The 22,248-nt window shown below is 37.7% G+C and overlaps 1 protein-coding gene across 1 annotated transcript in view; it reads left to right on the forward strand.

Moving 5' to 3' along the window:
* Positions 1 to 22,248, forward strand: part of ncanb (neurocan b) — a 120,128-nt gene that overhangs the window by 42,753 nt on the left and 55,127 nt on the right. Inside the window, exons 3-8 of the mRNA XM_084117990.1 lie at positions 2,925 to 3,317; positions 8,223 to 8,397; positions 9,924 to 10,051; positions 10,998 to 11,291; positions 11,631 to 12,395; positions 16,211 to 17,290. Of these exons, the coding sequence (XP_083974116.1) occupies positions 2,925 to 3,317; positions 8,223 to 8,397; positions 9,924 to 10,051; positions 10,998 to 11,291; positions 11,631 to 12,395; positions 16,211 to 17,290 (2,835 nt within the window). The remainder of the gene's footprint in view (positions 1 to 2,924; positions 3,318 to 8,222; positions 8,398 to 9,923; positions 10,052 to 10,997; positions 11,292 to 11,630; positions 12,396 to 16,210; positions 17,291 to 22,248) is intronic.

Genomic DNA, 22,248 nt, shown 5'->3' on the forward strand with positions numbered 1-22,248 from the left:
CATCATAGATGAATTTATGCCATCACATTTACTGTAAATATGCACCGCAACAGCATGGCTAGGTAGTGATGATGCTGTTTGCTTTCAAATTCAGATTTAGCTGCGTTTGTAAAAATATGTAGGCCTAGTAAATAAATACATACAATTTGGTTGATTTGAAAAGAGCTGAAAAACAGTTGTGTATCACTTGTTGTTTATGATGTTGAGAGAATTTACAAATTCAGATTGAGAATTCAGTCTGTGAACAACTCCGGCGTTCTCCGAAGTGACGAATCAAAACGCCTCTGATCGGACATTGCGTTCATACGCTCAACAGAAACGTGTGTGATTGGTTTTAATGCTCAATGGTGCAAACCACGACTAAAAAGAAATCTGATGCAACGTGAGCAAACCGACTGTAAATGTAACGCCACAATCGGCACTTTTCATTCATTTCACATCTCACTTTAATAGATCTAGCCATAATAGATCTAGCTTAATTGTGCGGAGACAGTTCTTGAAATTAGGGGCCATTTTTGTTCATTTAGTGGCATTTTTGCCCCAAGCCCTTGTTAATTTCCAACCCTGATATATAACTCCTCTTGGCATTTATACCACTTATAAAAAATATCCAGAGTACACTAAAATAGTTGAATCAATTAATAAAAAAAAAGAGTAAATGAAAAAGCACTTTAAAGTCAGGATAGTGCAATCTCCCTCACCCAGCGTCCCAATCTCTCTGTGTAATTATGGTGGGGAGTTGTTGGGCTGGGAGAGATGACATTTCCCTTTACTGGTAGAAGACTCCATTCTTTACATTTAAATCAAATCAAATTACGGCAGGGCAAGGCCAGGCACGAGGTGCTGGGCAAAAGCCCACTCTAATGAAAATAAATCAGTGAATTTTAGCGTGCTCGCTCGGAATAGTCGGCACCCTCTCTTCTTCCGCCTTACCTCATGTCATTCATTCTATCTGTCTTGCAGCAATTATATTCTCACCTTCCCATATGCAAATGAGAATGATGACTGGCCCCGCATACCCATTTGAACCAATAATAAGCTATAATGCAAGTGTACATAATAGGAATTGCTTTTCACTTGGTGATGTGAAAAAACGCTGTAGTGCGCTGCGCTTGGGTTTTTTGTCGTCTATGCATCAACCCCCATTTTGCTCATGCCTCTTATTGATTTTTTATTTAATTTTTTTTTCACCTTTGAGGCAAAAAGGATTATTACTAGTGAAATACCTCCATTTGTCTGTGCGGTCACTGCTGAATTTATGTTACACTATAAATAGGGAGAGTATAAATAATGAATCGTTTACTATTGTATAATGTATTAATATTGATTTTAGCTAAATAACTTTGTATGTCTCTCTCGAAGAGCACAAATCTGTATTTTGCCTGCTTTTATCAATAGTAGAAAATAATACATTATACAAACAGCATTTAATGTTTTAAAGTCTTTTATGCTCACCAAAGCTGCATTTATTTGATAATAAAAACAGTAATATTGTGAAATATTATTACCATTTAAATAATAAAATAATATATATTTTAAATATTTATTCCTGTGATGTCAAAGCTGAATTTACAGCATCATTACTTCAGTCTTGTCTCACGATCCTTCAGAAATCATTCTAATATGCTGATATGCTGCTCAAGAAACATTTCTTATTATTATTAATGTTGAGAATAGTTAAGCTGGTAAAAAAAAATTGTGGAAACTGTGATATTATTCCTTTATGGACAGAAAGATCAAAAGATCAGCATTTTTTGATGCATCCTTGCTGTAAAAGTATTGATTTCTTTAAAAAATAAAAACATTTTTTACTGACCCCAAACTTCTGAACATGTATTGTCACACGACATGACCTCATCATGTAAATTTTGTCCTATTTGCCAAGTTGAAGGCTCCACAAAAAAGATTGGTACAGTAAAACAAGTACTGTACGTAGGGCAGTATGTCATATTTCAAGGTCTTATTTCTGCTTTAACTCTGTGGCGGATGACTGTTGGCGCAATATGCTAAGTTTAATGGTTCATAAAAAAAGACTGGTACAGTATAATGTGCTCAAAATTTACACTGTAAAAAATTAAACCGTGATTTTTACGGTAAAAAAACGGTAGCTGTGGTTGCCAGTACTTTACCGTCAAAAATACGGTAGCAACGTTATTGGTTTTACAGACTTAACTTAAAATTTACAGTAATAAACCGTAATTAATTATCTGATATAATGTGAATTTAACGTCCTATTGAAGTATTAATATCTGTTTTGTACCATTCTAATACACTGATAACCATACACTGATAACCAACAATCACAGCAGTGATGAGAGTCACATGATCAATCAAAGCTCATCACAAGCAGCTCTTCCACAAGAAATGTATTACTAATATAATAGAAGCTGCACAGTGTCATTCACACAAACATTAAACACCATCATGGTAACACACATGAAATTTAAAAAATGCAATAAACATTAATTTAACAACATTAAATGTAACATAAAACCCTAATGTACATAACTGATTAGAACAAACTAAGAAAACTATGAAGAAACAGTTATTTTAACAAAACTAGATCAAATGTGAAGTGTCACGCAGGGAATTGTGGGAATGTCAATTTACGGTTTTTCACTGTAAATTATACAATGAGTTGTTCTTTTTCACTTGCAAAAACCGTAAAAATTTAACGGTATTTTACAGTAAAATTACATTAAATGTACCATTAGATCTATCACAGTTATTTACCGTATATAGTACGGAAACTTTCTGTTAACCAATTAACAGTCTTTTACCGTTAAAATCACGATAATTTTTTACAGTGTAGATTTTTTAGGGTAGTTTTGAACAGCAGCCTAATGTTTATTATTGTATCTATTGAAAACCTTCATTAAAATGCTTGTATATGATCAGTTTTGTCGTTTTTCCTCTTTCCTCAGGCATGGTGAGCTGTGACACTGTGGTGAACATGCGTAAAGTGACTCACCAGAGGGTCCAGGAGCCTCTGTCGGGTACGGCCCTCCTGCCGTGTGTTTTCACCCTGCGCCCGAGTCCTTCTAACGAACCGCCCCGCATCAAATGGACCAAACTGTGGGGTCAACGCGGTGCGGACGGCCTACAAAAGCAGCAATCGATCCTTGTGGCTAAAGACAATATAATCAAGGTGAAGAAAGCCTTCCAGGGTCGCGTCACCTTGCCGGGTTACCCGGAGAACCGCTACAACGCCAGCTTGGTGCTGACAGGCCTGCGATCCAGCGACTCGGGAATGTACCGCTGTGAGGTCGTGGTCGGCATTAACGACGAACAAGATACGGTGCCTCTACAGGTCACAGGTAATGTAGTGCTCTGCAGAATGCTAATACACGCAGCTGTGATTATAGTAATTAGATTCACAGTTGACTTCTTTCTTCTCTGGTTTGTGTTTTGTGCAAAAACTTATCTCGCAATTAACGTCCCTTTTCAGTGGTTTTGCAGGCCTCTGGGTGAAACGCGCTCGGTGAATGACTTGATGTATTATTTAATCTGAAAATCTGGTGCAATTACAGTCCTCAGTGCTAAGGATTGGTTTTCCTGCACATCTGGTGGCGTTTTCCATCAGATCAGTCCAAGGAGGCATGGACCAAACAGCTGCTGCATTTTCTGCATGCTCAGGTTCCTGCCAAAAACCTTGATGAAGTTAGTTAGACTTCATTCGCTGCCAATATGCACCGCAGTGCTTGTGTTTGCATGAGGCCGTGGAGCGGAAATGTGCATGGGGCGAATTCGTCAAACTGTGTTTTTCGCACATTTCAGCATGAAAACCTGCGTCTTGTTCACTAAGCAAACTGGTGTAACCAGGTGCTAAATGCACTGCAGTAGTGACCCTCCAGTTAAGTCGGTGTCATTCATTCATGCGCAAAAGTAGATCATGATCATTATAGCGCTATTGAAAATAGCCCAAAATTCAGCGCTATTGTGCCATATAGCGCAAACCTCCCAATTTATGACAAATTTATTGAATATGTAAATGTAAGCTAATGTAATGAAAAATCATAATAAAAGGAATGTAAAAATAAAAATTTATTTGAATTATAGTTAAATTTACATAAATAAAAATATTTAAAAACCAAAAGTAAAAATATGTAATAATCATAGTAAAGAGAAAAAAAAACACACTGTAGAATATACATAATGAGAAACAATAATATTCATAATAAAAATTATACAAAAAAATAAAAAAAATTAAATGGCATTTTATAAAAAATCTAATAGTAAGGAATAAAAAAGAATATAAAATGAAATAAAAATAGTATTAAAAATATCATTTTTTAAATTATATTTAATTTTAAATAAATAAAAATACACACATATTATGTAAACAAAAACTTTTATGTTACATGTGATTAATCGATTTGGCAGCACTAATAAAAAACTAAAAGTTAGTAGGGAGAGAAAACAAGCACACCATTTATCACAGAAAAAGGAAAGGATATCATTGAACTCTTAAAGTGAAATAAATGAACAAAAGTAAAGTTAAACATAAACACGTTTTTGATGAATGTGGCCTAAGTGGCCTCCACCAGAGAAGGGTAACGAAATGAACCATTATGATTAAAACGTAATTTGTGATTGCAAAACCTAACGAGGATTACTTCTCTCAACAGAGAGTGGCTCTTAAAAATGCATTACGAGATACAAGTGCATTATTAATACTATACAAGCAGATACTCATGTAGCCTACTTTTTCATTTCAAAACAGAAACCTCCTCCTATATGGAAGCATATAGGTAGCAATATTCTATTTGAAATGTAATATGCAATATGTAAAATGGCAATGCATTTCTGTATTTAAATTTACATTTTCCATTATATTTGTGCAACGTTTGGTGCAAAATGAAAATGATAATTAAATTATAAAATTTACATTTGCCATTTCATACACTAGTTTTAATATGTAAATTGAATATATATTTTAACACTTTGTAAGTTGCAAAATTAAAATTAAAATGTATTACAGAAATGATTAGATATGTTTAATGTGTTCAAGCAAAATCTGTAGCAAAATGATCATTTAAATGTTATTTTTCTTAATTGCATTTACCCTCACAGTTAAAGGTAGGGTATGGGATTTGCAAAACGGCCGGCAGATTTTGAAAATACACAACTCAAATGGTCCTACCTTCTTTCCTCCAACGCTGGCCCTGACTCCACCCATTCATGTGGAAGGAGTGGGATGGGGGGAGGGGGGTATGGTACGACCGTTTGATTGACGAACTCACTGTCCAATGATTCTAGGTGGTCTTGGAAATGATTGGCTGGAGTTTTTCGAGTCCTGCCCGTTCCACAGATGATTAAATTGCTTAATTTTCATTTCAGTGCTTCTAACTCAGTGGCTGTAAGTGGGTTAGGAATAGGATTTCAAGTGATTTTGAAAAAATGGACAAAAAAGAGAATCACATACCCCACCTTTAAGACACTTGCGATTGCATTTTCTTTAAATGTCCCGCAATGAATGTAGCAAAATTCAATGTGCAAATTGAGAATGCATTCCGAGCCCTCCCACCCTGTCAATCACTGCGTGAAATTGGCCCTGCCCCCAACCCAATGCAAATGTCGCCAAAAAGGCTCATTCTTTTTTACTTTGTTTGTTTGCCCCCCAACCTGCTCCACATTCACCCAGAATAGTCTTGTTTGTTTGTGTTTCGTTTGTGCCAGTAAAAGTTTAGTTTGTTCTGCTTCGGTTTTTAAAATATTAGACCGAATTATAGATGATGACATCACCATCCCCCGACCTGTTCCAAATTCACCCAAAATAGGCTCAATTGTTTGTGCCGGTAAACGTTTATTTTGTGCTGCTTCGATTCTTAGATATTAAAATAATTTGTATTTGTTATTCTGAGGTCACTTAGCCCCCCACATGCTCCAAATTCACGCAAAATAGTCTCTGTTTTGTGCTGGTAAAAATGTGTTTGTGCAGCTTCGTTTTTTAAAATATTAGACACTGAATTAATATAGACGATGACGTCGCAAGCCCCCGACCTGCTCCACATTCACCCAAAAAAGGCTAGTCCTCTATGAATTTGACCCGTCAGATACCGTGACCCTACTGTACCTATTAATTTATCAATATCTGATCAATATGCTTAATAAAATAGAAATGGGAGATGGTCATACATCACATGAGTCACTTTATTGAACATTACAGTCAGTTATGAAGAAATAAAGAGTGGTCATAATTTTCGGTAGCTTTGTCATATTCTGTAATCTCAGAGTAATAGGCCTATGCATTTGTAAGGAAAAACTGTAGGATCTCTAACATTATTGGGTAATTATAGTTAATAGTAATAAGAATAAAGATAAGCATGTGTATCAGACAATGAGAATATTTTATACCAAATAAAACCATCATTAACACAGTCCAGCATCAGACAACAACAGCGCAGCATAATGTTGACACCAAACAGGTGTCGACGCCTGATAAGGCAGAAAATGATCCCAGACGTTCCAACATCGTTCTGGTTCTATCACCAGATGCGTAATAATCTTCGGAAACACTACCATTTCTCTGTTCACGCTCCACTTCATCTGCCAGTAAATTTAACACTCGTATCAGCTCTGCCGCCACCGTTTCATTCCAACACCTCAAAACACGTAACACATAGCCTATGTTTACCTGTTGCCTGGGGACGTGATCAGTACATTCGCTACATTCATTGTTGGACATTTAATGAAAATGCAATCACAAGTGTCTTAAATGTGAGTGTAAATGCAATTAAGAAAAATAACATTTAAATGATCATTTTGCTACAGTTTTTGCTCGAACATGTTAGACATATCTAATAATTTCTGTAATACATTTTCATTTTAATTTTGCAACTTAAAATATGTATTAAATTTACATATTAAAACTAGTGCATGAAATGGCAAATGTAAATTATATAATTGATTTTTCATTTTCATTTTGCACAAATGTAATGGAAAATGTAAATTTAAATACAGAAATTGCCATTTTACATATCGCATTGTGATTTTGCATATTACATTTCAAATTGAATATTGCTACCCATATGCTTCCATACTCCTATGTGTGTTTGAATGGCATCCGCCACCCTTAGTCGTTTTCACACCTTGTGTTACAGCATTGGAATTCTGAACTCAAAGTACTTGATAATGAAGGGAACAAAACAGTCAAGACAGTTTACAGGAATATTTATTTATGGCAATCCGTGTTTGCTTATAAACACGTCTTCAGAAAATATTCTCGATTGATGCACATAGGTGCACATAATTAATTTTGCATATGATTAAACGAAGGTTGCACAATAAACGAGTGAATCTTTTGCTAACCTACAGAAATATTCTGTGATATTTTACAAACATTCAACAGAACAGTTTAGCTAACTGATCATATATCTGACCCTCGGCTCCTCTGATTATGTCTTCGGGAAATGAGACTTGGAAACTCTGACCCCTTTTTTTAATAGGATGCGGCATCCCTCAGAGGACGAGAGTCCCACATATCTCATCCCCAGATGTTTGTCACAGACTGAATATTTTTCAAAGCTCAGAGCCTTTCCTGAACTCCAATGGGAAGCAAAAAAGAGAAGAAGTACAAAAATTTGAAGGAAGGAAGGAAATCTCTTCTTCCTTCTCTCAGTCTTCCTCTCATGCCCCTTTGAAGTGGGGCGTCATGCGTAGCTGGCACGGTTGGGTAAGAAACGGGCCGTATTGCTCAGGAGACTAAAATCTTTCCCCTCAAGACGTCGTCTGAAGTGTTTCGCCATAAATTGGCCCACCTAGCTTTGAGGATTTTCCTTTGTCCCTTTCATGTTTGTTCGTTCTTGCGGGATGGCAGCCGACAGTGGAGGTTATAGACGTGGAGTTTGGAGTAGAGGACGAAAGAGACTCCAAACCGATGTGATCTGGGAATAGCAGACGGACAGTTCAATCCCAGGAATCTCATTTCTTTGACCAGTCAGAGGACGGGCTTCCAGTCCGCTGTACAAAGAACTGGTGCTGAGATCTAATTTCTCACTTCTTTGTACTGTGTTCCTGTCTGTTGTCATTCTCAGAGGACTGAGGAATGGAGGAAAAGTAGGAATGAAAGCGAAATTCAGGAAATAAAGCTATTTAGTGGATCTCAAGAGACCTGCATCAAGTTAAACACCTATAATTGCTGTTCATTGGGGAAATAGTTTATGTAAGGTATAGTTCCAACTTCCCATCATGCACTTCACTATCTGTTTTCTCCCACACAGGAGTGGTTTTCCACTACCGCGCACCCCACGACCGCTACGCGTTGACCTTTTCAGACGCCAAGAGAGTTTGTCTGGAGAACTCTGCGAACATCGCCACGCCGGCCCAGCTGCAGGCCACTTTTAATGACGGATACGACAACTGCGATGCCGGTTGGCTGTCGGACCAGAGTGTGAGGTCAGAATGACATTAGTCAGTTATTTTGTGAACCAGAATCGGAAACGTGCATGTATATTAAGTAGCTCATTTATGACGTCTTTGAACATGTTTGTGTAATTGCGTTCTGAATCACAAAGTTTCTATATTTATCTTAACATGGCAATTTTATTGAATATTTCTATACTTTATTACATTTTATTTTTTAACTTTACAGGCATCCAGTATTTTATTATTTATTATGGTTGCAAATGAACGATGACAAAAAATAATACAGGTCACAAAGGTTACAGACAGGGTTTGATATTAACACCATAGATATCATTCCCGCAGATTTTGTGCTCACAACCAAAGTGTGCACACATAAAGCAACCTCTTTTAGAGCTAAATTTGGTTCTTTTCGCTGATTATTGCGCTTAAACAGTCAAATACACACAAATGCCGAACACACATAATGTCAAAACGCCGTTCTTGGTGAGTATTCGCGTAAACAGTCAGTTAAGTGAACAAAAACGCATGTGTAACAGTATAATGGATCCGTGTGTCAGGTCTTAAAGTGACAGCAGCCAAATATACCTGCTGCAAAATTATGAGATAATATTAAAAAATATGAAAATGCTGAGTGGCTGATAACTTTTGAAATCCACTAGCCACAGTGGCTGGTGAGCAAAAAAAGTTAATGTCAAGCCCTGGTTACTGGTCTATAACTTATATAGTATACAAGGTAAACAAATAAAAAATCTTTACTGACCAGATTCAGAAACATGCACATATATGCGCATTTACATAAGTCTTTGAACATGTTTACATAATTCTGTTCCCCAGTGAATCTCTTAATCTTCCTTTTAATTCCGCTTCTAAAACTATCACTTTGTAGATCAGAACATGTTAGACAAAAATTTGAGCTAAATTGGTCCCCGTTGCATGAAACAGAATAATGCAACTTTCTTCCGAAGGGATCCTGGCCTCAAAGGGATTTAATAATCAGCCGTTCTAATTAATCGTAATCTCTATTATTTATTGACTGTATTACAGCCCCGTTTCTTCAGGCTTGCCACTTCTCCATGGCTGAACGTCAGACAGCTATTGATTTCAACATTCATATCTACCGCGTATTGTCAGCTCGTAATTGAGGCGCGAAGCCTGGCCCTCACCGCATAAAAGCGTGAGCGAGCTTTTCCCTCCCTGCCTGGAAGAGCTCTAATTGGGCCATCTCCAGAGAAGCTTGGCTACACATCAGTGAAGACGCAAACGCGCAATTAGCGCAAGCGTATGGAGACATCAGAGATCTCTAGACTGGGATGGAAAATATGCAGGCTGTTTTAATGGTTTTATATAACTGAGTTCAATATTTGGGCTGCGCAAGAACCCCCATTGCTATTTCTCTTCGGAAACCCTGGAGTGCCGTGTATAATCTCTTAATCAGAGTTTAGCCGGCACCCCTGCGCCTTCCAAATCGATGTGCTTTCGAGTAATTGCACAGTTTATCTTACTCACTCCTCCCCTTCTTGGAAATAATTCCTGGTTTATTTTGGCTCTCTACCCAGGTATCCCATCCAGTCCCCTCGGCCTGGCTGCTACGGCGACAGGGAGGACTCACCTGGCGTGAGGAACTACGGCAGCCGAGCCCCCGATGAGATGTTTGATGTGTACTGCTTTGCCAACAGCCTGCAAGGTACCACAGATGCCTTCAGTTACAGCTTAGTCATCCAAAAACTGTGTCTTTTAAATGTCCTCATGAGCCTCAGACGTCGTAGATGCATGTACCTGCTTATGTCTCAATTCCCAGAACATCTAAGTAGGTCACCATCCTTTCAGCTCAGCCCCACGGTTTATGCCATAACTTTTTTAAAGTGCACATCCATGTGTTTCAGGCAGGAATGACAGTCCTGCCTCATGCAGTGAAGTATTATTCCAAATCGTCTTAAAAGTTTAATGCCTGGCATATTCACTATATATATATATTTTTTAAATTGATAAATTATTAAAACAATTATATTTTATTTATTTGTTTGTTTGTTTGTCCATCCATCCATCCATCCATCCACCCACCCATCGGGAGAATATAAATAATTTTGTTTTGTCCTTGTATATTACTTCTAACTTGTGGTGATTATTATTATTTTTTTAATACAAGCATCTAGTTTAGAGTCAGGAAGAGAAGAAAGAAAATACAATTTCAAGAGTATGAAATATAGAAGTGGTCCAAGTATAGAAGATAGATGGTATAAAAAGTATATCATATAAAGTTTAAAAAGACATTCAAGGTTTTTCAAACTTTGCTAGTAACTTTGTTATCGTGAAAATAATTAAACATTCCCTTAAATGCTTTCCCGTAAAAGCACTTCAGTATTCAACTTCACACCAGAATTTTTTTTGTATCAATAGTAAAATAAATGAATCAAATAAGTGAACAATACTCTGTCTTTTCTAAATTTTGCAATCACCTGTGTTAATGGGTATTGTATTAATGGATTCTGTAAACAATTTCATAAATTTACAACCAAATTTAGTTTATTTATAAGGTTTATTTATAGTTCTCATGTTGCAAACAGCAGCATTCTTATGGGGAATTAGCACTCATACATAGCATGTGCTCTCCGTCTTTCCTCTCTCTCCAGGTGAAGTATACCACACCAGTGTGCTGGAGAAGTTGAGCCTGGCATCTGCATCCACTCACTGCCACACTCTGGGAGCTCAACTGGCGACAGTCGGGCAGCTTTACCTGGCCTGGCAGGGTGGCCTAGACCGCTGCGACCCTGGTTGGCTGGCCGACGGCAGCGTGCGTTACCCCATCAACTTGCCCCGGCGTAACTGCGGAGGGGATGAACCAGGAGTACGGACCGTTTACCACAACCCTAACCGCACCGGCTTCCCAGACACTACCGATCTCTTTGACGCCTACTGCTATCAAGGTTTGTTGAACTAGTGGGCTTTCTCTGTTTCTATAGGCATATATTCATACAAACGTCTTTTTCTTTTCGTTTTTTTTTTACCTCAGTTATGAGTTGAAGCAATTTTCTTTTCCCACTTTAAAAGTTTCATAAAGAATTCTCTTACATCTGGTATCTATAATTTTGATAACATATTTCAGAATAATTTATACCCCGTAACATCAAGAGTTTCATTAGCATCTGAAAAATGTATAATATGAGGATTAGGTTAAATTCGTTTCATGGACTTCCGTACGAATATCTGCTTTGTAGTTATTTTCTTTCAGTGCCGCCATTAACGAGACTATCTTACTCTTTCAGAGAAGAATTTCGAAGAGCAGGCTGCGATACTCCACAAGACCCTAGAGAACTCCACTCTGAACTCTTCAAGCGAAGAAGAGGTGCAGCTCCAAAGAAATGGAGTCTTCCCCGAACCTTCAACTTGGACCGGTTTGGTCGATCTCGAGAAGGAAGATTATAAGTCCATCATAAACAACGAATCTTCGGAAATCTCAGAGGAGCATGTTGTAATCCATCTTGGACCTGAAGAAAGGTCTGTAGACTGGGAAGACGATCCCAAAGATGCTGTTGAGAAGCAGGAGAACCTTCAAGGAGGTTCTGCGAAAGAGGAGACTGATGATCCCGATGGTCCCTATGTATCTCCTGACCCGTCCTCAACTACTCCTTCCTCCTCTACGCAAGCTCAGACCAGCAACAGCGTCATTTCCAACTTTGTGAACACAATCATGAAGCCATTTAGGTACTGGACCGGGACGGGAGTGCCTCAGATACCAGCCACAGAGTCCAGCCTCTACAGAGGAACCTCAGAAACGGTCCCACCTGCCAGGACGAAGCCAAGTAGAGGGAAAACAACCAAAGGAGGTGCTGAAAATGCCATTGTGGAGCCAAATACTAAGGGACTTTCATATAACCCTTCCTCATCAGATCTAGAAGAAGAGCTCTTGGAACAGGAGAAGGAGGTGGTCCTAGTGGCTGCACAGCAGGAGATAAAGAGTCCAAGCAATTCTCATATGGATCATCCATATTCACAGACCTTCACAGACAGTTCCATTGAACCATCCAAAGGTATGACAGGCTCAAGCAGAATTTAAGCACAAGAGTTTAAGCATATGCAATTATTCAAGAATATGCAGTTTCTCTTCTTAATTGAAGTTTGTCTAAGGTGATGCATGTGCTTAATTTACTTCAAGTCGGGCTTTTTTACATTTTGTATTATTTTAAATTTGTATTATATAGAACTGGGTGATGTGAAACTACTAAAGTGGGAGTTTCTTCTATTGTTGAATTTCGGCCAAGAGGTCAATCTGATTTTTAGGTCCTCTGTCGATCATTGGGGGTATAAGTGTGTTTCTTCAACTTTATGTCCCATTGGTTGATTTTTATTAAAAGTACTTAGACTTTTCAAAAGACTTGTTCAAATTGATTTTGTTTAGCTTTTTTCCAGTTGCAAATTTTCGGTCTTAAAATATGAAAATCCATCATAATTAATGATTACATGTTTAACATTCTGATAATCCAAACAAAAACTTAAATAAACACCAACTAGAATATTTATTGTGTGAATTTAATTTTATATATTTTTTTTCCATTTTAAATGATGTATATCACTCATTTGTGGTATCATTTCCTATACAAAGAACAAATTTGTTAGTAGTTGAAGAAACACCCTAGCCTGGCTCCGCCATCCTACGTACTTCAATTTTCATTTTCCTTCAGTACTCCATTTGGGAGTTTGCGGTATATTCTTAGGTTTTCTCCGGCCAAATTTTTACCGGTCCAATCAGCGAACAGAGAGAGTGGCTGAGAACGATGACGTTGAGGTCGTGTGCTAGTTTGAGTTGTAGGGTTACGTTACGACCAAACGTTAGCAATTGGTTATGGCAGATCCAGAGTGGCTCTGGGCAGATCCAATAGTTTTAAACTTCAACAGAGTACTTCAAGGAAGTTAACGCTTGTCAATGGAGAGTGGCCAGACTCTCTGTACAAATTAAATGTACGAGAGTCTGGTAGGACCAGGCTAGAAACACCCATGAACAATAAGTTAAGACAACATATGCTTTTACATTGCTTTTACTCATCAAAATAAGTCAGTTTAATGTTTAATTTAAGTTGAAATGACTTAAACATCCAAGTTGATTGTACTTAAAACCCATGTACACATTTCATTATTGAATGGACTGTTCTTCTAACCCTCAAATATGGCGTCCACTTGGTGCAAAAATTGCCCTCAGCATACTACAGGGTATGTCCTACAACAACTTGCAGTTGAATTTTTCATTGTTTCTGAAGAAAAACAATATAGCAGCAAATGGTTCTTTAGGTGCAGGCCGTCGAAGAGGAAGGTTGCCGACACAACTCGTTCTCTGGAATCCGAGAGTGGGAGGGTCACTGTAGAGGTCACAGTGCTGAGATGTATTCCTGCTTCCTGCTATAGGGCTTTTAATGGATATCAATGTCTGTCATATCTGTGCCAAGTAAAGCTGCATAGTAGGAGAAAGCAAAATGGGATCCAACCTCTGAAAATTTAGACCGCTACGAGCCTTAGGCTGGGATTGAAGCATGTCTAACTGGTGTGGTTTTACTGCGATAGGTTTTTGGCAGCGGTCTGTTCTCAGGGTATCATCAGTACAAATATCTTCCCCGCGAACCAAATTCAACAGGGAACATTAATGTTTAATGCCGGGTGAAAATCCAGCTTTAGTCAGCATGCATTATTTACTTACGAATCTAATTAATGTGCTTTGGCCAAAACCGCAGGCACCGCCACAAACTCCAAGTCTCTCCCAATTATACGAGGCGTGATCATCGTCAGGGACGAGGAGTGTGTGCGAAAAGACACTCTAGACTGAATCTGGCTGCTTCTTTTCGTTTTTCCTCCAGCAGAGGTCATTTAGCAGAGTTCAGATTCACTGGCTATTTCACCCTTCGCTGCATGCTTCTCCGTCTCTCCCCTTGTTTAGAGTTGCACTACATGGAGGCTGTAGAGAATTCAGAAAATCCAGCCGTCTTTTAAAGTTGCCGCCCACGTGCCTTGAGTTCTAAAATAAATTGAATGCGGATAAAGCTGTGCTATGAAGAAAATCTGAAATGCATACATCCCATAGAACAATGTGTTTTATGTCTCATAATTGGGACTTTTTGTCTTTACAGTTCTGACTTTATATCTCACAACTGCAACATTCTATCTCCTAATTGTGAATTTTTGTCTTATAATTTGAACATCCCAATTGCAACTTTTTCTCACAACTGCTACTCTGTCTCACCATTGGGATTTTTTTTCCCAGTTGCAACTTTACATCTCCAAATTGGGACTTTCCTCCCAAATGGGACATTTTATCTCCCAATTATGACTTTTTCTCCTAATTGCGACTTTATATCTCTTAAATGTGACTTTGTATCTCAAAATTGGGACATTCATTTCTGACAATTACAACTATAGCTCACAGTTATGACGTTTTCACATAACTAGGAATGTATATATCACAATGCAACTAAATCATTCAATTGTGACTAAAAATCACCTTGAAATCAGCTGTGTCTCAAAAATGGCTATGAAAAGTGAAGTTAGTTCTGTGAAAGTCTATTGTAGAATTTTTTTGTGGATGACAATTGGTTTGATCTCATTTACAAGTCCAAATATTATTTGGGGCTACTGTATATGGGTAATTGTCCAATTGTTAAATCCAGATTTAATGGGAGACTCTATTTAAGTAACTGCTTTTATACATCACTTGGACATGTTTAATATCATCACAATCGTGTGACGGCAGAGAGTAATCAGTTATTCATATCATTAATTGCTCAATTACTTGGTTATGTAAATTGCACAATGTGAGACTGCAACAGCAGAGTCCTGAATAATTAATTATCATTTAATATTTCATGTTGTGTACCAAACATATGGTCTGTGAATATCTATTCTCATGGCATAAATGCTATATGCTGCTTGTTGCCTTTAAGGCAAATCATGTTACCCAAGCAGATCTCTGAATTATCCGTGCACAAGTTTTAAAGTAAATACTAAAAGGGATAGTTCACTCAAAAATGAAATTTTTTGAAGATATTTTGAAGAGTGTAACCAGATATTTGTCGGTAGCCATTGACTTCAATATTATTATTTTTCCTACTATGGAAGTCAATGGCTACCGTCAACTGTCTGGTTACCAACATTCTTCAAAATATCTTCTTTTGTGTTCAGCAGAAGAGAGAAACTCATTCAGGTTTGGAACAATTTGAGTGTGAGTAAATGATGACAACATTTTCATTTTTCGGTGAACTACACCTTTAAGCTAACCGAATATCTCTTCCACGCAGCAGTGACTTAATAATAATGAGTCAAGTCCTTACGACATTTTTACTTTATTGCACAATTCATGACGTAAATCAATATCTTTTTGCTTTTTGAATATAATGATTTGGGTCTTATTTTGTCTAGATTTACTGTTAGAAAGCATTGGCACTGGACAGGTGCATGATGTATGAGTCCTTTGTGCCGGGGCAACATAAAGAGAAAAAGCCTTATCACCTGGATTGCTTTCAAAACGAATGTACATTTCATCCCCATTTCAGCCGGGAGTCAAATGTTACCCTCTGGGAAGAAAATAAAGGTCATTTTAGCTACGCTTATAGTTCATTTTTCCTTTGAAACAGGGGTTTGATTAAAAGATAGGTGTGTTGAGACCAGTAGATTAATTGCTGGATATCTCCAGGGCATTGATGGAAAAATAATGACAGTTCTATATCGAGCTGCACGCATTAAAGTTAATTACCATAGTTCTGGGGTGGGAGTTAGCATATTTTGCCCACTAATTAAACATACATTTAAATGAAACGATCTCCTCCCTAGCTACGTTAATCACATTGTCTTGTCATCCCTGCAGGAGGAATTGGATCAGGAATGGCAGACCCGACTCTTTCTTCAAGTCCTTTGGCATCTAAAAGCTTCAGTTCAATGAGGAGCAGTCAACAAATTTGGCCGCTAAAGTCCTTGAAAGTCGCCCCAAGCAATAATAGGCATTTCACAACTCAAACAAGCAGTCCAATGGAAGCCAAAAGAGGCGGTTTGGAGATCATGACCATTCCTTTCTCCAGGAACAACCCTGAGAACTTCTCCGGGGAAGGGAAAGATTTGATTGAGGACAGTTATCCTATTCCCAAAGGTCCTCTGCCATCATTATCTGCAGAGGAAGAGAAAGATGCAGAGGGAAGTGGAGGGAAAGACTTACCATTCACCCATAACAGCCAAATGAAAGGATCCGATGACCACGGCGTCCCGGTGGAGACCACTGTCAAATGGCAGCTTATGAGTCTCCAGGCGACTCAACCTACTGGTGCATCCAGTTCTTCTGAACCCAAGCACGTGGAACCGGCCAGCACGGTTGAGGAAGCCAGGGGGGAAATTGCGTACGTCCATTGGCCCATTGAAAAACGCAAAAACAATCCCTCGAACAAAGTCATTGTACCTTTCGTTAAACGAAAACAAGACATAGAGTTGACCAGGGCACCGGAAGTTCACACTTACAACATGCCCACCACACCGAGCCCTGTCGTTCCCAGCAAGGACAAGCTAGCAATTACGTCAACTGCTGGGATCACCCCTTCCCAGTCTGGAGAAGAAACCACTACCGAAGACATTTTATGTACTCCGGATCCAGCTGTTTCCAGCACGTGGTTACCTGTGGTTCAAGAGGAAGTAGATTCGTCACAACCACCAGTTCCTACGGTACCAACGACCCAAGCTGGACTTGCGGTTCAGCCGACAAGTCCAGATCCAAACAATGCTTCCCATCAGGCTGAGTCCAGGTCTGGAGGTTCGGAGTCGTTTGTGTCGGCTCATGGCTGGATAACATCCAGACGGGTTCCTATGGAGGAACCTTCATCCCAGACCACAGGAAGTCCAGAGAAAGACACCACAAACACAACTGTCGCTGGGTGGGAAAACAGCCCCTCCAGAAGTTCAGGTAAATCGGTCTTCAGTTGTGTTCTTTTGATGGAAGTGCAGAATCTAAATGAATGAAATGTTCTAAGGTTTATTTGTTTTATCTTTTGTTCTTTCATTCTTTTATTTCCATTCTTCCATTCTACTTTCATCATTTGTTTTTCTTTTGCTCATTGTTTTCTTTTCATTCTTTGTTTTGCTTGTTCTTTCTTTTTTCACTTGTTTCTTTCTACCATTCTTTCTTTCCCATTGCCTTTCTTTTTAGTTTATTCCTTCCTTTTGTCCATTTACTTTTTTGTTCCTTTCACCCTTTTCTGCTCTTTCATTTTTCATTTTTTCTTACATTCATTATTTTCCTCTTTCTTTCTCATGTTCTTTCTTTTGCTCATTCTTTTGTCTTGTTTTTCACTTTCCTTCTATTCTTTGCTCATTCTTTCTTTTGTTCATTATTTCATTACTTATAACATTATTTTTTTCACCCTTTTTCTCTTTTGCACTTCCATTCTTTATTTGACCTATTCTTTCTTACTTCCGTCTAATACTATAATTCATTCTTCTTTGTTTCTTTTTGGTTGTTCTTTCTTTCTTCAATTCCTTCTTCCATGATTTATTTCACTCTATTTTTCTTTTCTTTCATTTTTTTTTATTGGGCCATTCTTTATTTTGCTGTTCTCTCTTTAGTATTTCACTTTTTATTCCATTCTTTCTTTTCCCCTTTCATTGTTTTTCTTTTTTTTTTTTTTCTCTTGCTAGTTTGCTATTTCTTCCTTTTGTTAATTAAATCTTTTTGTCCTTTTTGTTCTATTTTTTCCATCATTCGTCCATACTTTCTTTTGCTCTGTATTTTTCTCTTTTGTTCTTTTTTTCTTTGCGTGGTAAACAAACTGATTATTTTTTTGCAGATTGCAAAGAAGTAAATTGCAGCAGCCACAGAGTAATTAAAGGGTTTGGGCCAGTGCAATTAGATAGTCTCGGTAAGGCAGAGATCTTAGTCTAAAACAAATCAATGTTGACAGAAGCCAGTAGATGTGTTCAGTAATTGACTCCAGTCTCACTCAAGACTATATGCATGTTTAAAATGGTGCTCTGTACATAAGTTCAACCTCCCCTTGTTCAAATCGATTTTCTTAGGGTGGAAGTTTCAAGGGTCTAAGACCTCAGAAACACTCTTCAGCAAACAAAGTAAGGATCTTGAAAGCAGCTCTAGTAGGGCTCTGGCATGGAATGAATATAAACAGACAAATACAAAAGAATGAATCTGTTAACCCGACCGTACATTTTGCTTTTGATGCAACATTTGTAACAACAAAAGGTTTTTCAAGCTCAGATTTTGTATGTCTGTTAAAAAAAAATAAAGAAATCAGTGCTTTGAATGTTAAGCATATAAAAATGTGAAAAACTTTGGATTGCATGGCAACAGACATGACAAAAAAACTGAAGCTCCGCTCCAACTAATAGTCAGTTTTCAACTGACAGTGCAGCTCAGAAAGAAACTAGCATTTGAGTGGATTTTTGCCAGAGGATTTCTTCACAAAAACCCGGTTGCTTTTGAGCTCAGAGAGCAAAGAGTCCTGTTTGTCCTCCTTTTCCAGCAGCGCAGGTGGAAGTTCATAAGCCTTTTTAATCAATGATCTGCCGGTAGAGAGGCTGCTGTTCTCTGCCTCTCCCCCGAGGCCTTTTAGGCGTCAGAGAAGTGGTTTTTGAAAAATAGCCGCCGTCACGGTAGTCATAACACCAACACCAGCACCAGACCGGCCTGCCCTTAATTAGGGAATCACGTCGCTCTGTGATAAGACGAGGAGGTGCTGTGACTTTGCTGTTCCATCACTCTCTCTGACACGGCTTGGAGCTGTTTGCACATGGAAACAGACGTGTTCATCGGTCTTTGTGCGACAGACAGGCAGCAGTCTACAGACTCACACACACATGCTACATACGCGCTTACAGACCCACACTATTTTATTCTGCGGGTAAAAATTTTTACTGTGGATTTTTATGTATTTGAAATCATTTTCTTATTTTATTTAAATTTTTGTATTTAATTTTACTGTTATTTTAATATTTAATTTTAATAAAGCATGATGCACATGTAAACAGACATATTCATCGGCCTTTGTGGGACAGACAGGGGCATTTAACAACCTCAAACAAAAATACTACATACACTCTTAAGGCCCGTTCACATCAAGGACAATAACTATAACAATAAGGATATAGTTGTAGAAACTGATCTGAATATAAAAGAATAGTCCACACCACACTGTAAAAAAATTAAATGATCATTAAGTTATGACAACATATTTTTTTACATTGCTTTAACTCATCAAAATAAGCAATTTTCAACTTTTTTTATAAGTTGTGCAAAATTCAACTATTTTAATTAATTTTAAGTTGAAATTACTTAAACTTCCAATTTGATTGTACTTAAACATTTAAGGCAGCAATTTTTTATCTACCGTGCACAATTATAACGATAATGGCACAGAGAAATGATATTGTTGGAATCACTTTCAGATCATTTTTTTCTGCTAATGAACCAGACTTTAAAGTGCTTGTGCATTTAAAGCGACAGACGGCATTACTGCAGCACGCTTATAATAAACAGTATGATATTGTCCGCTTTATTATTTGACCAAATTATATAGTGTAATACATTTTATTTGTTATTTTAATATGCATCATTTTAATAGTATTTTAAATCAAATTATTGTAATTTAACATTTATTTTGCTGAAATTTTAATATTTAATTTTCATTGGTTCCAATAATTAATTATTTTATTGTTTTGTGGCTTCTCATTTATTAGATTTCACATATACCACATATTTAATTCTTTTATAATATATTCTGAACAAAACTTGCATTCTGCTCACTGCCAGACTCTAAAATATAAAGGTGTTCGGACTGACAACATGAAAGCCTTTGAGTTATTACCCTCCAGCTCCTTAAGATGAATCACACTGCCTACAAGGTAATACACAATGAATATATGATCACTGTAGTAAATTCAGTGAGGAAAAGTTTCTTAAACATCATCTTTATTAACTCACAGTTAGCATGGGGAAAAGTCCCGCCCTACTTTTTTGCCCTCATTAAATATTCTGCATAATGCCACAGTAGTGCGCTGCATGTATGAATCTGGCTTTAATAACTTGTGAGTTTCTCACACTAGCCCTGAAAGCGAGTTCAGGGGAGATAATGATTGCATCAGAGGCGAGGAAGCTAGAACGACTGCTTCCAATGTAGCTTTCAGTCTCCATGGAAGCCATGCGTGCTGCGTTCGGGCTTTGATCATGTGAGCGCCGAGCGCTTCTACTGTTTGTCGACAAGCTAACAGTTGTACTTGCAGCTAACTGAGCTGCCAGGCTCTCTCCTGGTGAACATCACCCCCTCCTTCAGATGGTTTGTTTACTGTCTCACCACCCACACGATCCACTGGGTGGTCTTATGTTTAAGGAAACATGATGTTTGTTATATATGTGTGCACTAAAGCGGCTGTAAATATTGAAATGCCAGCTCTCAGAGCGCAAGTATTTCGATATATTTTTTTAAGATACTAATTTAAGGACAGGGAAGAAAATGTTTCTGTCATCTGTTTATAGTTTTTTATTTATTTTTGTGCCATTTGTGTCTTTATAAGATAGTACAGAGGTGAGATGAGAAAAAGAGCAGGAATAAGATTGGGACTCGAACATGCATCATTTGCAACACAACTAAGGATTATCTCGGCAAAGGAGAAGTGCTCACTAACACAGATTTAGACAGATTTGTGAACAATATTTGAGAGAAATAGGCCTTTTGTGTACATAGAAAAAGTCTTAGATCTTTGAGTTCAGCTCATGAAAAATGGGAGCAAAAACAAGTGTTGCGTTTATAATTTTGTTCAGTATAGATCATTACGAATCACACTGTACTGCACTAACCTAATAAACTTGGGTATGACATGTATGTAGACTGTACGATTGACACCTATTGAATAGTAGGCTACAACACAAGTTAGTATAGAAGAATAAAACGTCATCAGCATGCGCTAGTGGTAAACAAATAGAGCAAGTTGAATCGCACTTTGGCAATTGTGGTTTTTATGTGCGCTGAGAAAGAGGAGAATATGGACACGGTTATGGCTAGGGAAAAGAGGCCAACTTAGCAAGACAATTTTGAAAATGGAGTTTGAGGTATTAGTTTTAAGTTTCTGGTATGTTCAATACGCCATTTCATGTTGCATTTTAATTGGCTAGTCAGTAGACTAGTGAGATGATCATGCTAAATTTCTGACACTGTCAGAAAATTATCACAGGCTATCTTTGGTCGCAAGACCGTGATAACGGCCGTCTTTGAACCTTTCTCACTGTATGACGCAGGACCACCGTTTAGGAGCCACGACCACAGAAATTGCCACGATTGGTAATCTTTCACCTGGGACAGCCCAAAATCACTCAATGTGTACTGGGCAAAAGGATAGCGAGCACACATTCAAAAGCAGTTTCAATACCCTGCATTTTGATAGCGGCTCCCAATATGTGTGTGATCGCGTTTTCGATAACAACCCACCCCCCACGGTGTTATCGATAATACCGGTGTCGTCGCAAGTTCATTAGCAACCATGTTGCTTGCTTACTAGTTTAAAGCTTGTTTGCATGTACTGCATTGTGTTATTTTGGTATTATTGAGATGCTATTATAGTTTTTTATTAATATTTAGAAGTTTTGGTAACACTTTATTTTGATGTTTCCCCTTAGACATTGTGTTGGCAATGAGTAACGGGTTAGTACAATAATTTGACATGTACTTGCAAAGTTCCTAATAGTCAACAGAATGTCTAAAGTTTGTCAATGTCTAACATAACCGAAATGTTCATTTTTATATTTCCCATTTTCATTTTAGTTAAAAGTTGTGTTTTTGTCTTTTTTTTTAAATATGTCTATATAGTTTTTATTATTTATTTCAGTTTTAGTTTGAGTTACTTTAATACATTAAGTTA

Source organism: Abramis brama (genome assembly GCF_963993115.1).
Source record: "Abramis brama genome assembly, chromosome: 6".
Lineage (NCBI taxonomy): Eukaryota > Metazoa > Chordata > Actinopteri > Cypriniformes > Leuciscidae > Abramis > Abramis brama.